This window comes from Bos taurus, chromosome 6 (assembly GCF_002263795.3).
Source record: "Bos taurus isolate L1 Dominette 01449 registration number 42190680 breed Hereford chromosome 6, ARS-UCD2.0, whole genome shotgun sequence".
Taxonomy (NCBI): Eukaryota; Metazoa; Chordata; class Mammalia; order Artiodactyla; family Bovidae; genus Bos; species Bos taurus.
Genome location: NC_037333.1, coordinates 40,818,872 through 40,832,413, shown reverse-complemented (window position 1 = coordinate 40,832,413; position 13,542 = coordinate 40,818,872). Strand labels below are relative to the sequence as shown.

At 37.6% G+C, this 13,542-nt stretch overlaps 1 protein-coding gene and 1 long non-coding RNA gene across 6 annotated transcripts in view; one reads left to right on the top strand and one right to left on the bottom strand.

Annotated features, from left to right (window-relative positions):
* The window catches only part of LOC112447054 (uncharacterized), a 42,815-nt gene extending 38,045 nt beyond the window's left edge, over window positions 1-4,770 (bottom strand). The window contains exons 1-2 of one of the 3 annotated variants that reach the window (XR_009494847.1): window positions 4,363-4,769; window positions 3,086-3,415 (exon numbers count right to left, since the gene is read on the bottom strand). This is a non-coding gene — a long non-coding RNA (uncharacterized lncRNA). Of the gene's footprint in view, window positions 1-3,085; window positions 3,416-4,362 lie in introns of those variants that run through there. The other 2 variants (XR_003035103.2, XR_009494848.1) reach the window with 2 other exon arrangements.
* Window positions 1-13,542, top strand: part of KCNIP4 (potassium voltage-gated channel interacting protein 4) — a 1,326,525-nt gene that overhangs the window by 744,142 nt on the left and 568,841 nt on the right. Inside the window, exon 1 of one of the 3 annotated variants that reach the window (XM_010806038.4) lies at window positions 5,244-5,346. The exons of the other annotated variants lie outside the window; for them this stretch is intronic. Coding sequence (XP_010804340.1) covers window positions 5,247-5,346 — 100 coding nt within the window. The 5' untranslated portion in view covers window positions 5,244-5,246. Of the gene's footprint in view, window positions 1-5,243; window positions 5,347-13,542 lie in introns of those variants that run through there. 3 annotated transcript variants of the gene reach the window in all.

Here is a 13,542-nt window from a genome sequence, read left to right as displayed (position 1 = left end):
CTTTGGAAGATCAGTGAGAGAGCAGGTGGCTTTTAGGGAAGGTGAGAATGTTAGCTACAGCATTCACTCAAAAGTTAGTCATTGCCTCTTATGAGGGCTTCCCAGGTGGCTCTAGTGGTAAAGAATCTGCCTCCCAGTGCAGGAGATGTAAGAAACATGGCTTTGATTCCTGGGTTGGGAAGATCCCTGGAAGAGGGCATGGTAACCCACTCCAGTATTCTTGCCTGGAGAATCCCATGAACAGAAGAACCTGGCAGCCTACAGTCCATGAAGAATCAGACACAACTGAAGTGACTTAGCATACATGCATGCCTCTTATGTGCCAGGCACAATGTTAAGTTCAAGGGATATCCCAGTGAACAAGATGGATAAAAATCTCTGCCTTCATAGATAGGAGGTTGTATTCTAACAGGAGGAGATACTCTATAAATAGTTAGACAGATATACCTATCAAGTGGTGATGATGCTTTGGAGGAACAGAGCACTTGTTCAAGGAGTAGTGATTCCAGGGGATGTTGTGGTTAACAAGGGCCTCTCTGTCTTGGGGCTTAAAAGCTAAGACCTAAAAAAAGTCGCTTATTCACAGAGCATTCTGGGAATAAGCATTATTAAAGGGAACAGCAAGGGCAAAGGCCTGAGCTTATGAGCCAAATAGTCTGTGGTAAACATCTGCACTTTATTCTTTGCCCCTGGGGTCAGGGGTGGTGGTTTAGTCACTAAGTCTTGTCTGACTCTTTTGCAACCCCAAGGACTGTTGCCCATCAGGCTCCCCTGCCCATGGGATTTCCCTGGCAAGAATACTGGAGTGGGTTGCCATTTCCTTCTCCAGGGGATCTTCCCAACCCAGGGATCCAATCTGCATCTCCGGCATTGCAGGCAGACTCCTACATTGCAGGTGAATTCTTTATTGACTGAGCTACAAGAGAATCTTCCAAACATCTGCACTGGGAAGAACAATTCAGGTCCAAAGGAACCCATCACTGTAACACCCAGACCTAGTGGACAGATCCTTATTCTAGCACTTTTCACTAGCATAGTACCTATACACAGTTCTCAGTCCAGGAACATCAATTTTATTTTCATAAAATTATATATATTTAAAATGTGCAATATGATATTTTGATATACATAGTGCAATGATTACTGCAGTCAAGCTAATTATCATATATGTGTCCTTATAGAGTAACCCTTTTTTGTCGTGGTAGCACCAGAAATCTACTGTCTTAGCAAATTTCAAGTATACAATATAATATAATTAACTATAGTCATCATGCTATGCATTAAATATCTGGAATTTATTCATCCTACATAACTGCAACTTCATATGCTTTGACCAACATCTGCCCCACCTCCCCACCCCTGGTAACTACAATTAGCTTCTGCAAACTCAACTTTCTTAGATTCCACATTTGAATGAGATCATGCAGTATTTGTCTTTCTGAGTCTAGCTTATTTTTCTTAACATAATGTCCTGTAGGTTCATCCACGTTGTCCCAAATGTCAGGATTACCTTCTTTCTCAAGGCAGAATGATATTCCTGTGTGTGTGTGTGTGTGTATCACAATTTCTTTATCCATTTATCCGCTGACAGGCACTTGGGTTGTTTCCATATCTTGGCTGTTATGAGTAATGAACATGAAAGTGCAGGAAACTTTTCAAAGTACTGAATTCATTTACTTCATATATATATACTCAGTATATATTTCTAAATTAGGTGATAACTCTACTTTTAATTTTTTGAACAACCTTCATAATGTTTCCCCAATGATGGTACCAATTTACAGCGCAAAAAATTACCCTTTCTCCTTATCCTTGCTAATATTTATCTTTTATTTTTTGATAATGGCTATACTAACAGGTGTGAAGTGGTATCTCATTAAGGTTTTGATTTGCATTTCCCTCATGATTAATGATGTTGAGCACCTGTTCATAACCTGCTGGCCACTTGTATGTCATGTTGGAAAAGTGTCTATTCAGGACCTATGCACATTTTTTAATCAAGTTATTTGCCTTTTTCTGCTATTGAGTTGCATGAGTTCCTCATATATTTTGGATATTAACCCTTTATTAGATATATTTTTAAGTTATATTTTAAAAAGGTGAACATTTATAGCTCACAAGTCAACAGGGTGACATTTCCACCCAGAATTAGATATATAGTTTGCAAATACTTTTCGCATCCCATAAGTTGCCTTTTTATTTTGTTGACTTCTTTTTTTATTACCCAGAAGATTTTCAGATTGATGTAGTTACACTTATTTATTTTTGCTTTTATGGCCAAGATATCAATTTTAATTGTGAACATAAAAAAGTAATCATTGAATTTTATTTATAGGGCAAATTGAAGGGCTGTACTGAGTTACCTAGGGCAGAAAAACAAAGAAAAACCCCATCTGGAGACCACAGGTTATGTGTGTTTAAGTAAGTGATAAGAATCCTGTGAATGAGCAGGAAGGAAGCGCCATGGATTCAGTTAACTACTAGTTTGAAAACTTCTCATGTTGCAAAGTTATGGGGATTAATGGATTAGTTAGAATGCCACAAAACATTTTGGGAGGATCATTTTGGGTGTAACATTCATTCCTAGGCTGATAAGTACTTGTGCCAATGCTTGGCTTTTTAATTCATTTAAAACTGTGTGGAATAATGAGAAGAAATAAGGGACTTAGGGTTGAACAAATCAGAGTTTGAATTTTGGTCCCATCACTCAACAGCTGCATGACCTTGAGCCTGTTATTTAAATTTTAGGAGGTGCAGTGTTCCTCTGTAAATTTCCTCTGATTATATCTGTTTTCAGAGTGACTAACAGGGAAAAGCAGAACACATAAAGCATCTGGTATGTGGTAATTACATAATTAGTAGTGACTATTGTTATCCAACAAGTACCTATACTGCACATCAATGAAGTATGATTTGCCCTCCATGGAGGCATGTGGGGAGCTTAAAGATAAAAAAGAAATGATTTATGCCTTCCAGAAACTTACCCTTAATTTGTGAAGATGTTCACCCTAGCGGCTATAATATACTGTAAGACAGAGAGGGAAAAAAAAAGTACTACAAAAACACAAAAAAAGGGATAGAGTTGTTTCAGTTCTGCTTGGAGAAGTTTCATGGAAAAGTTTTATGAGCCTGACAGGCAGAGTTGGTGTGGAAAGGATTTTCAAAATACATGCATTTTTTTTTTTTTAATGAAGTCTGTATGATGGAGAAGCACAGAATGAGTTTGGAGGAAGGAAGCTGAGCTGTCAGGTATAGTGAATAAACAGAAGGCTAACGAGATACAATCCTCAAGCTGGTACCAGATCATGTAGAAACCAAGATGGTGCTCCAAGGAGCGTAGACTTTATTCAGTAGGCAGATGGGGAGCCATGGAAGGTTTGGAGCTTCCCATGTAGCTCAGCAGTAAAAACCCTGCCTGCCAATGAAGAAGACATAATGAGATGTGAGTTTGATTCCTGAGTCTGGAAGATCCCCTGAGGAAGGTAATAAGTAACTGACTCCAATATTCTTACCTGGAGAATCCCATGAACAGAGAAGCCTGACAGGCTACTGATCATGGGCTCTCAAAGAGTCAGGCCCAACTGAAGTGACTTAGCACACACACACACATATGATAAGATGACCGTTGTATCTCAGGGTAATTTCCCTGCCAGCTCTGAGTGGTATGCATAAGCATGGAGAGACGTGTAATAAAAACAAGAGCTAGTAGTGACTGAGCTCTTAATCTGTCCTAACAGTATTACTCATTAATTCCCTCAAGGGTCCAATGAACTAAGTGCTATTACCATGTCCCCTTTTACAGATGAGGATATTAAAGCATGGAGATGTTAAGTAACTTTCCCAAGATCACACAGCTAGTAAGTAGTCAGACCTGAATACAGAAAGTCAGGCTCTGGAGTCCCTCCTCCAAATCATTTTGCTCTATTTCTTCAAAAGCTACCCTGCCCTGCCTTTGCCTGATGTTTCCTCTTCCTTCTTGCTCCTAAGTTTGCTCACCTCTGAAACAGGAGACTTGAATTTTGTTTATGAGATGCTTTCTAACTCTTGTTTTTGTTTTTGTTTTTTTTTAATTCTGTATTTTAATGTGAGCTTGATCTGTTTGGTCAGTAATCGGGGAGACACAAACGTGAAATGGTTGTGTAAGTTAGACAGAAACTCCAAAAAATTTTGTTTCTGATTGACTGTTCTTAAACTTTCTCTGGCTCCAGATTTACTCAAATCAATTAAAAACATACAAACAAGCATAGAAAGTACACAATGAAAGAATATACCTAACTATATATTTTGGTGTTTTGAACGGCAATGAGCTAATGCATAAGGTAACTCTAAACTCTAAGATTTACAAATATTAAGAATACTTACTAGTTTATCATACCCATGCTTTGAAACGATGTGATGATTACCACTCAAACCGGAATATTAGTTCACAATGACTCACACAGAGCTCCAGGATAAGGCAAACTCACTGAAAAAATAAAGTCAATATTGCACGAGAGTCCCTTAAGCCTCATTTCTCTCTGCGCTCAGCTAGTTGGGACAAAATACACACTTCGCTTTTCCTGACTTGTAAACAGGCTTTCTGAAGCAGCTGAATCTAAGCTGTCACTTCGCCTTTCGGCATTTTCAGATTGTTCTTATTTCAAATTCGATGCTCTGGTCCCTGTCTGCAGCGGGAGTCCAGCCCCCGGTTAGTTTCCGTTTCCAAGGCAACTGACCAGCCCAACAAAGCCACTGGCGGCAGCGGCGGCGCGGGGCGCGCTGGTGGTTAGTTTCCGTTTCCAAGGCAACTGACCAGCCCAACAAAGCCACTGGCGGCAGCGGCGGCGCGGGGCGCGCTGGTCCCGGGGCTGCGGAGCCATCACTGCCGGGCGTCCTGTTTTCTGGGGACCTTCCTGGTAACCTCCCGGGTCTTCGATTGATCTGCGCCTTACTTCATGCGTGGCTGTCTTTCTGTGTAAGAGTGATAAAGAGGAAGCCGATAATTCCGACAGGCCCGACTTTATCCGGCTGCCACTTCTGGCCTCTGCTACAGTAGACAGGATGAATGCATTTTCTCTCATTCACGCCCTCTCTCCATCTCGTCGTCTCCTCGCGCTCTCTCTCCCTCTCTCTCTCCCTCTCTCTCTAGCTCTCCTCCTCCCCTTCTCTGGCAGTAGCCTTCTTAATGTAGTTTAATGGCTTTACAAAGAGAGCCAGGCAGAGGAGCACTTTCCAGTAGCTGTGGTCGGACCATGACCTAGCTGACCATGAACTTGGAAGGGCTTGAGATGATAGCAGTTCTGATCGTCATTGTGCTTTTTGTTAAATTATTGGAACAGTTTGGGCTGATTGAAGCAGGTTTAGAAGGTAAGGGAGTGCTTTTTAGTGACTTCTAAAAATTCTCTGTTTTGCAATAAAAATTTCTTGAGGGAGCGTAAGAGGCACCTGGAATGAGATCAGAGAAATGTTACTCCGGGGTGGACTTCAGGAGAGGTGGGTTTTTCAGGGTAGGAAAGATTAATAAAATAAACTTTTTTGGTAAGTTTCAGTAACGTTTTCAGAGCAAAAGAACGTTAAAACTATGAGAAACACTTTGAGTCCGAATGTTAGCACTTAAACTGAGATAAAATGTTTATAACCGGTATATCTGCTTGTATTGAGAGCATTTAGTCCATATTGATGTTATTTCACTTTATCTAATATCCCCTTTTATTGTATAAGCAAATTTTATTTGGATATATTGTGTGGTCCACTTGTTTCTTGCTGTGTAAATGCATTCATCAAATGGAGATGGTTATACATTGATTATAATTTCTTATGGTTTAAGTTTGGAGCCTAAGAATGACAAGGTTTTTATAAGGTTGTCTCAAGCAGTATTTATAACATTACCTATTTTACATCCCAACGGAGACTCTAAGGGGCAGAGTCCCCAACTCATATGACAGACTTTAACATAGATTCCGAAGAGTCAATTGTTTTCCAAGTGTTGCTGTTTATGTTCATCAGACGCTCATTCCCCTATTTTCCTTAACAATCGACTCGTTGCTTTAAAAAACTAAGGTGTGTACTTGCCTGCATCTTTTCCTTAATTTGATGTTTCTTTGAGAATCCGAGTAAATTCAGATTATTATTTGCTTACTGTGCAGAACACACAGAGTTTTTTGCATACAGCCAGTTATTGTTTCTATAAAGTTGTCAGAGCAATTTTTAAAAGCATCCCTAGGTGACGGTTGACGTATTTGTGCTTGATATGCTTTTTGCTTCAAATTTTAAACTCGAATAAAAAATGCAGGTATTTGTAAATGTATGTACGTTCATAACTAATCCAGTCCCCCAGAGAATGACTGCCACATGTGACATAAATAAAGCTGCCTTGACAAACAGCAAACGTCAAATTATAGCAAGTGTGTCACTCTGATGTAGGTTACAGAAGCCTACATCTGTAACTGCTTGTAGGGGGAGATGGTATAAAGCAGGGATTGCTACGGAGATTTTAAAGTTTACGGAAAGCTTTTTGAAAGCCCTCTCTGGTGGCAATATTTACCATTTGAAGAAGAGGATAAAACCGTAAAATCTGGAAGTAGTAACTGCTGTTTAAAATTGACTTTGCCTTATGCATTGTTGTGACACCAATAACTTGGTTTGGCTTCTCTGCCTTTTGGTGTGTGTTATTTTCCTGGCAAATGTGATTGGGACCTCCCATTTTAATGCCCTGGTTTTTATTCTCTCTAAGACTGACAGTTCCTTAGAGTAGTGCCAGTATTTCTAGCTCTGTTGAGGTACTTTCTTTTTTACCTGATTTCATGGATGATTTGTGGTCATTCTTAAAACACTTTTTTTTGAGAGCTGTTACTCGGCATTTTGTGATGATACCTCTCTAGGACTGCTTTTGTTTCAGGAGTACAAACCAGATGATAACATGCATTTCCTTCCCCTAAGGACTGCTACCCTTTATGAAACTATTTCCCTATTCTTTGTTATATTTCAAACTGTACTAATTTGTATGAACAGTTTCAATCTTGTATTTTATAGTTTACAATATCAGCATTTTCCAGAGCAACATTGTACTAATACTGTGGAGAGAATGTGCTTTCTCATAAACTTCAACGTAAGCCCATATCTTCATTCCAGATTTTAGAAAGTATTTTGAGATAGTAAAATGTTAATGACCATATCAAGGCAGATTATACTCAATATGTATAAGTTGACCGAGAAAGAGAGCAGTAGTGCTTTCCATTGTGAAGTTTAAGACTTACCTCCAAAGTCAAAGCTAGAGTCAGAAAACCTTCAACAGTATTTAAGTTGGCCGCATAGTTTGCTTACTGGAGATATAGAACAAATAAACACACTAATATGCTATATTTCATTGTATATAGTTTGAATATGTAGCTCCGAATGTGCACACTTTTAAGTTACAACCTAGTTTTAGTGAATAAAAAGGATCAACAGCATTTAAAATAGTATCTTCATAGATTTTTCTAAAGCTGTTTTCAAAGCAAACACTGATGCTCATTTCATTTTCAAACAAGAGTTCTCTTTCTCCCCATCATTTAACATATCTAAGCCGGGGATAATGATTCCTTCACCTTTCTTATTTCTGTCTGCTCAAGTGACCTAGTAAAGAAATTTGAATATTAGATAGAAAAATTTGAACTTGGGTTAAACCCCTATGAGGATGATTTTGAAATTTCTTTTTCCCTAAGCAATTAAACCTTTTCATCTAAACTTACAAATGTTTTATAGTGTAGTCATCATCCGGAATGTAGTTTTTTGTTTTATTGTATATGCAGTATGCAGTATGTTCTCAAGGGCATGTGCAATACTGTGTTTGCATAATGTAGTTATCTTGCTCTCAGTATGTATGGGAAAAAATGTACTTCAAAATAAATTGATAACATTAAAATATGAAATATTTGTATTTGCTTATCTTTGAGTACTTTGAGCTCCCTTTCTTTGCACAAGCCTGTAGAATGGGTCCAGGATGTCCTGGGTCCTCCTCTTCCAGTCTATGGATGATATGCAGAAACACATATACACATAGATCCATGGCATGTGCTAAATTGCTTCAACCATGTCCAACTCTTTGTGACCCTATAGACTGTAGCCCGCTGGGTTCCTCTGTCCTTGGGATTCTACAAGCAAGAATACTGGAGTGGGTTGCCATTTCCTACTCCAGGGGATCTTCCTGACCCCGGGATTGAACCCACATCACTTTCATCTCCTGCATGGCATGTATTTATAAATAAAAAAGTGGCATTTAGCAGGTAAGGTTCTTTGGCAAGAGAAAATGAAACAGTAGTAGGACTACAGACTTGTACTTCCGCTTTGCCACTCCCTTGCTTTCTAAATTTGGGTAAGCCACTTTACCTCTTCAGTTGTCTAAAATGAAAAAATTGGACTTGATAATCTACACGGGAATTTCCATTTCAAAAGTTCTATAAGTCTGTCAGGTAATCCAGATTCGATCATTTATATAGCATGTATTCTTTCTTAGGAAATGGGTATTAATGTCCCACTTTGGGACTGACAGACAGTGCTGCTACTCGGCTCATCTTTCCTTCTCTTCCATAGTGGGCTAATTCATCAAACCTCAAGGAGATTTTCGTTGCATTTCAGGAGAAGAGAGAAATGTCCTTCCCTGTAGCTTTAGAATTTGACATTTGGGGCTGCTATTTTAGGCATCCTTGTGATAGAGTTTCTCAAAACTTATATGGGTTTGCAACAACAGATAAACACATCATGTTATAATTTATTAATGTTTCATAGTCCGGTTCTTTTTCTTTTTTTTGCAATTCAAAGTTCAGTGTTTCTTTTTTTAAAAAAAGAAATATTAATACCAGGTGAGTATGCAAGCATAGGGTTGGAAAGAATTGGACATGACTGAAGTAATTGAGCACGAGCACGAGCAGGGTGCATGCAAATAATATTTTTACCTTGAGCAAAGTTTTGAGGATAACACACATGGCCAGGGTTTTGAATTCACAGGTTCTCTCTACATAGTGAGGAATTTGGGAAGCTCAAGAGTTATGCTGGTCTGTAATATTCCTAAAACCTCACAAGAGTAAATTATCTATTTTCCAGCTATAAAAATGAAAGTGGTTTTCTGTTAACAGGTTCCAAGGAGAAATTGAATCAAAATTTCAATGGCAAAGCTATTTCATTATCTCTGTATGCAACACTGGGCTGTGAAAATATCCACTTTTCACACAAATATGTATTAAATCATGTTGAAGTAGTTACTGAATTAAGAAAGAATCATCCTTCTTCCTACTACTAACCTTGATAAAAGGCAAAATTTTACAAAAGTGCAATAACACACATGACTTGAAAAACAGTATCTTTTATTTATAATCCTGTTCATAAAAAGACAAAAAGGAAACCAACTGCTAAGCCCTTTGTAGAGTATGCACTAGGATTTCTTTGGCACTTCTGGTGCTCACTTTATTTAGCAGATATCTATGATACTGTAATACAGCTTTCCCATGAGAGCTAAACAAGACTTTAGCCATATACTCAAAGATGAATGTTCAGAACCCAACTTCTTAATTTTCCTTTGTTGTTGACAGAAGTGTAGGTTTGCTGGGTCTGTCAATAAATTGGGCCAGTTGGAAAACTCTACTGACTTTGTGACCATTCTGTGATCTTTAATGAGGACTTGATAGGGAAGGACCTATAATTTCTATCTCAAATAGCTTAATTGAAATTTACAAAGCAGACTCTCTTAAAATTCTCTTAGCATTTTTGCTTCTCCAAATGCAATAGAATGTTAAAGCTGTGTGTATTTGAACTATCAGAAAGGTCTTTCTAAACTGAAATGTTTAAGAAAGATAAAATCATTTATGGAGATATTAGAAAGTGTAAGTAATTTTTTTATCTAGGAGTGGAATAAAGAGAATACTTAGACAATTTGATCTTATTTAGGATCTTTTATAGTTAATATTTCAAAAACATTAATGTCTACAAAGGGACTATTAGAAGAAGAGAATTATTATGTTCAGAGATTTCTCAGAGGATATAGAATTATTTTGCTTGGATTCTAATCACTGTTTCACCTCTTAATAGTCATTTGATTCTGGGATATTACTTTACGTCTATAATCCATATTTTATCCATACAATGAAATAATGATAAATGATGTTAATATCTTACTTATTAAGGGTTACCAAAGTGCAAGGCCTGTGTTGGACATAGTATACTACTAAGCTGTGTACTAAAGTGTTCTATAGTTTAGTATATAAATAGTATCACTATTAGTATACTAATAATCTTATTTAATCCTCACACTAGGCCTGAGGTAGGTAATAGTCTTATTTAATCTTTACCCTGGTCCTGTTCTCGGTTTAAAGATGAAAAAATAGAGCTTCAGAGACTAACTTGGCTCAAGGTTACTCAGCCAGTAGGTCATAGAGCTGGAATTCAAACTCAGGCCATCAGGCTCTATATCCTATTCTATAATTTTCATCTCCCAGACATTACAGCATGATGCAATGGCAAATATTTGGTGAAGAGGAGAAAGTGTTAAGTCAAGTATCCACTAACTCTTTCTATAAGACTTTTTGGACCACATTCTCTGTGTGAGACACTCTCAATCACTAACATTGTTCAATAATCAAAAATATTTGTACTGACATGCTGTCTATACTATTCTAAGTACAGCAGAGAGAAGAGTATAAATCCTCTATCTTATAAACTAGGCAAAATGTTTTACTGTAAATGAATCTGCATTAAATTTCAGTCAAATCAAAGATAGTCTTCAGGTGAACTCTGGGATAAAAATTAAGAAAGTAGATATATGTGTTCATCCTCAGACAGAGCCCCATTTCTGTCTAGTTTGTCTGAAGGTGACAGGTGGGAAATCTGGAAATAGATGGGACAGAGGAGGGGTGGTGAGGGAGAAAACTGTATATCTGGTGTTATAGTATAGAGATGAAACTCTGAATCCAAGAAGGGTTTTTTTTTTGTTTGTTTTATTTTGTCTTTATAAAGGGGTCTAAGAATTGGAGCATAGACAAAGGTAGTAAGATGATCCACACTAGAATTTTGGATCGAGTGCATCTAGCATTGATTTCTAGTGTAGCACAAGCTTCAGTGAGGTTTTAGGCTTGATAAGATGGTCATCAACAAAAATACATACTCTAGCCTTTATCAGAAGGTGTAAAGCATGAAGGAACCCAAATAGTTCTAGCTATGTGGATCAGAGTTCAAGGGAAAGAAGAAAGCTTAACTGAGTTGAGAATTCACTGTTGGACAAACAGGGTGAGAGGAGTATTACATATACTGTGCCCTGAATTATCTTATCAACCAATTGAGATTGTAGGTGTTATTTCTGTTTTGCAGATGGAAGAAAATGGAGATTCAGAGTGATTAATAATTTGCTCAAGGTCACAGGGGAATAAGGAAGGAACCTGGATTAGTTCCAATACCTTCATAGTGGCATTGATCCAAATGACATTCAAAATGACTATAGAAGATAAATATTTAGAAATGAGATAAAGTTTACACAGATAAAGGCCATAACATAAAGTAAATCTCCTTACAACTATGCCTAAAAATAGTTGCTTTTTAAGCACTTGACTTTTATCTTTTGTTTTAGTTCTACTTTGTAGAGGCATTCTACGTAAAATCACAGCTATGATAATGAACAAAAAGAAAATGAGGAGGAGGGAAAAAGAAGGAAAGATACATCTGTAAATCATGTAATTGAAGCTCTGATTTATCAAGGCTTCATAAAATGGGAAATCCTTTAGAAATTACCAATTCCAAATCAATCATTTCATAGTTGAACAAACTGAGTCCCAGAAAGAGTAAATTACTTACTCAATGACTTGATCTTGACACTGTTCTCTGCAGAGAAAAAATCTAATTTATTGTGCCCAGACAATAAACTTCAAACATAATCTAAGTTCTGGCAAATATTTATCTAAATTATAGCACTCCTTAAATATTTTGCTGCTGGACCAATCACTCTAAAGTTCAAGAATTCTAAGATGTAGATGATGAAATCTGTTTACAAAATATCCTCAGGCTGAGGGACTTGTGCATAAATTGATACGGTTTCCACCTTGATGACTTGTCTGCATATTAGTGGTAGAGAGTCATTACCCCCTGGCAGCCATTCAGTGGTGCCAATGGATGGATATTTGGAAGGTCCAGGATTAGTAGCCAGTGGATACATTTACAAATCACAAGGGTATTTATCCTAATTGTTCATCACACTGATTATTAATAGCAAGAAGCACCTTGTTCATTACTTGCATCATCTCACAGAGGCCTACCTTGACCTCTCTGTTTGAAATTTACCCCCACTGTCCAGGCTGTTGGAAGCAATTATTCGAAAAGCATTGAACATCATCAAGATGAATCTCATTGCTAAAAATACACCAATCGTATGGATCAGTTCTTACAGAGAGGACATAGCATATAGATGCTAAGAATACCCTCTAAGCCAAAGTAACTGGACAACAATCAAATCCTGTATGTAATATGTATTAGTTGTATGACTCTGGATAAGCACCCCAGTCTTCTGTGCCTCAGTTTCTTTATATCTTAAATAGGAATAATCCTAGTACCTGCCACCTTCGTTTGTTGTACAGATTGAAATGAGTTAGTATTTATGTTTGCTTAGAGCCAGCTCTAGAATATCATAAATAATTTCTGTGTTTTGCCATTATGGTTAGGCACCATCATCTTTCTTTCTTAAAAAAAGGAGGCCACCACTCAATATCTGAAATAAAAACTGAATTTATTGCTTGCTAAGCAAGTGGGAGCTGAGCTTCTAGGATACAGTTGTTCAGAGGAAAACACTGCTAATGTTTTATGCAATTTGAGGCTCTCCAAAGAGTGGTTACTATTAATGGGAAGTTGTCATTGAACAATTGGGTTGGGTTTAAAACTGGTTCTGTGGCTACTTGTTACTATATTCGAAAAATGATCATTCATTTCCCTTTGTGAATCTACAGTACAGGAACTTTTTATTTTCACAGTGAACAACACTGAGGATTATTTGTTGAGCACCTCCCAAATATCGGCCACTGTTCTAGACACTGGAGATTCAGACTTAAGGAAAGCAACAAAACCTTTGCTCTTGCAAGCTGATATGCTAAATTTTGAGATGAAAATACTATAAATGCCACAGAAATGTATGGGAGACAGAGTAGTTGTAGTATCATTCATTCATTCACTAAATATGTGTCTCTACTATGTTTCACACACAGTTCTAGGCACAGTAATGAGTGCAGTCCAAGTCCTTGTGGAATTTACATCCTATCAGGGAGGCAAGACAAAAAGCTATAGTAACAAAGGAATATATAACCTGATATTTAATAGAGGCAGACACAAAATACAACAAGAGGAGAGAATCAGGGGTGTTATAATAGAGTGATCAGAAAAGGCCTTTCTGAAGAAGTGACTTCTGCCAATACTTTTTAAGAAATGAGTGTGTATAACATTGTAAAGTCTGGAACAAGAGAATTCCAAGCAAAGTGGTAAGAAAGTACAAGGGCCTTTGGTTGAAAGTTTGTTTCTTGTGTCCAACGAACAGAGGGAGGCTGGTGGAAGTGGAGC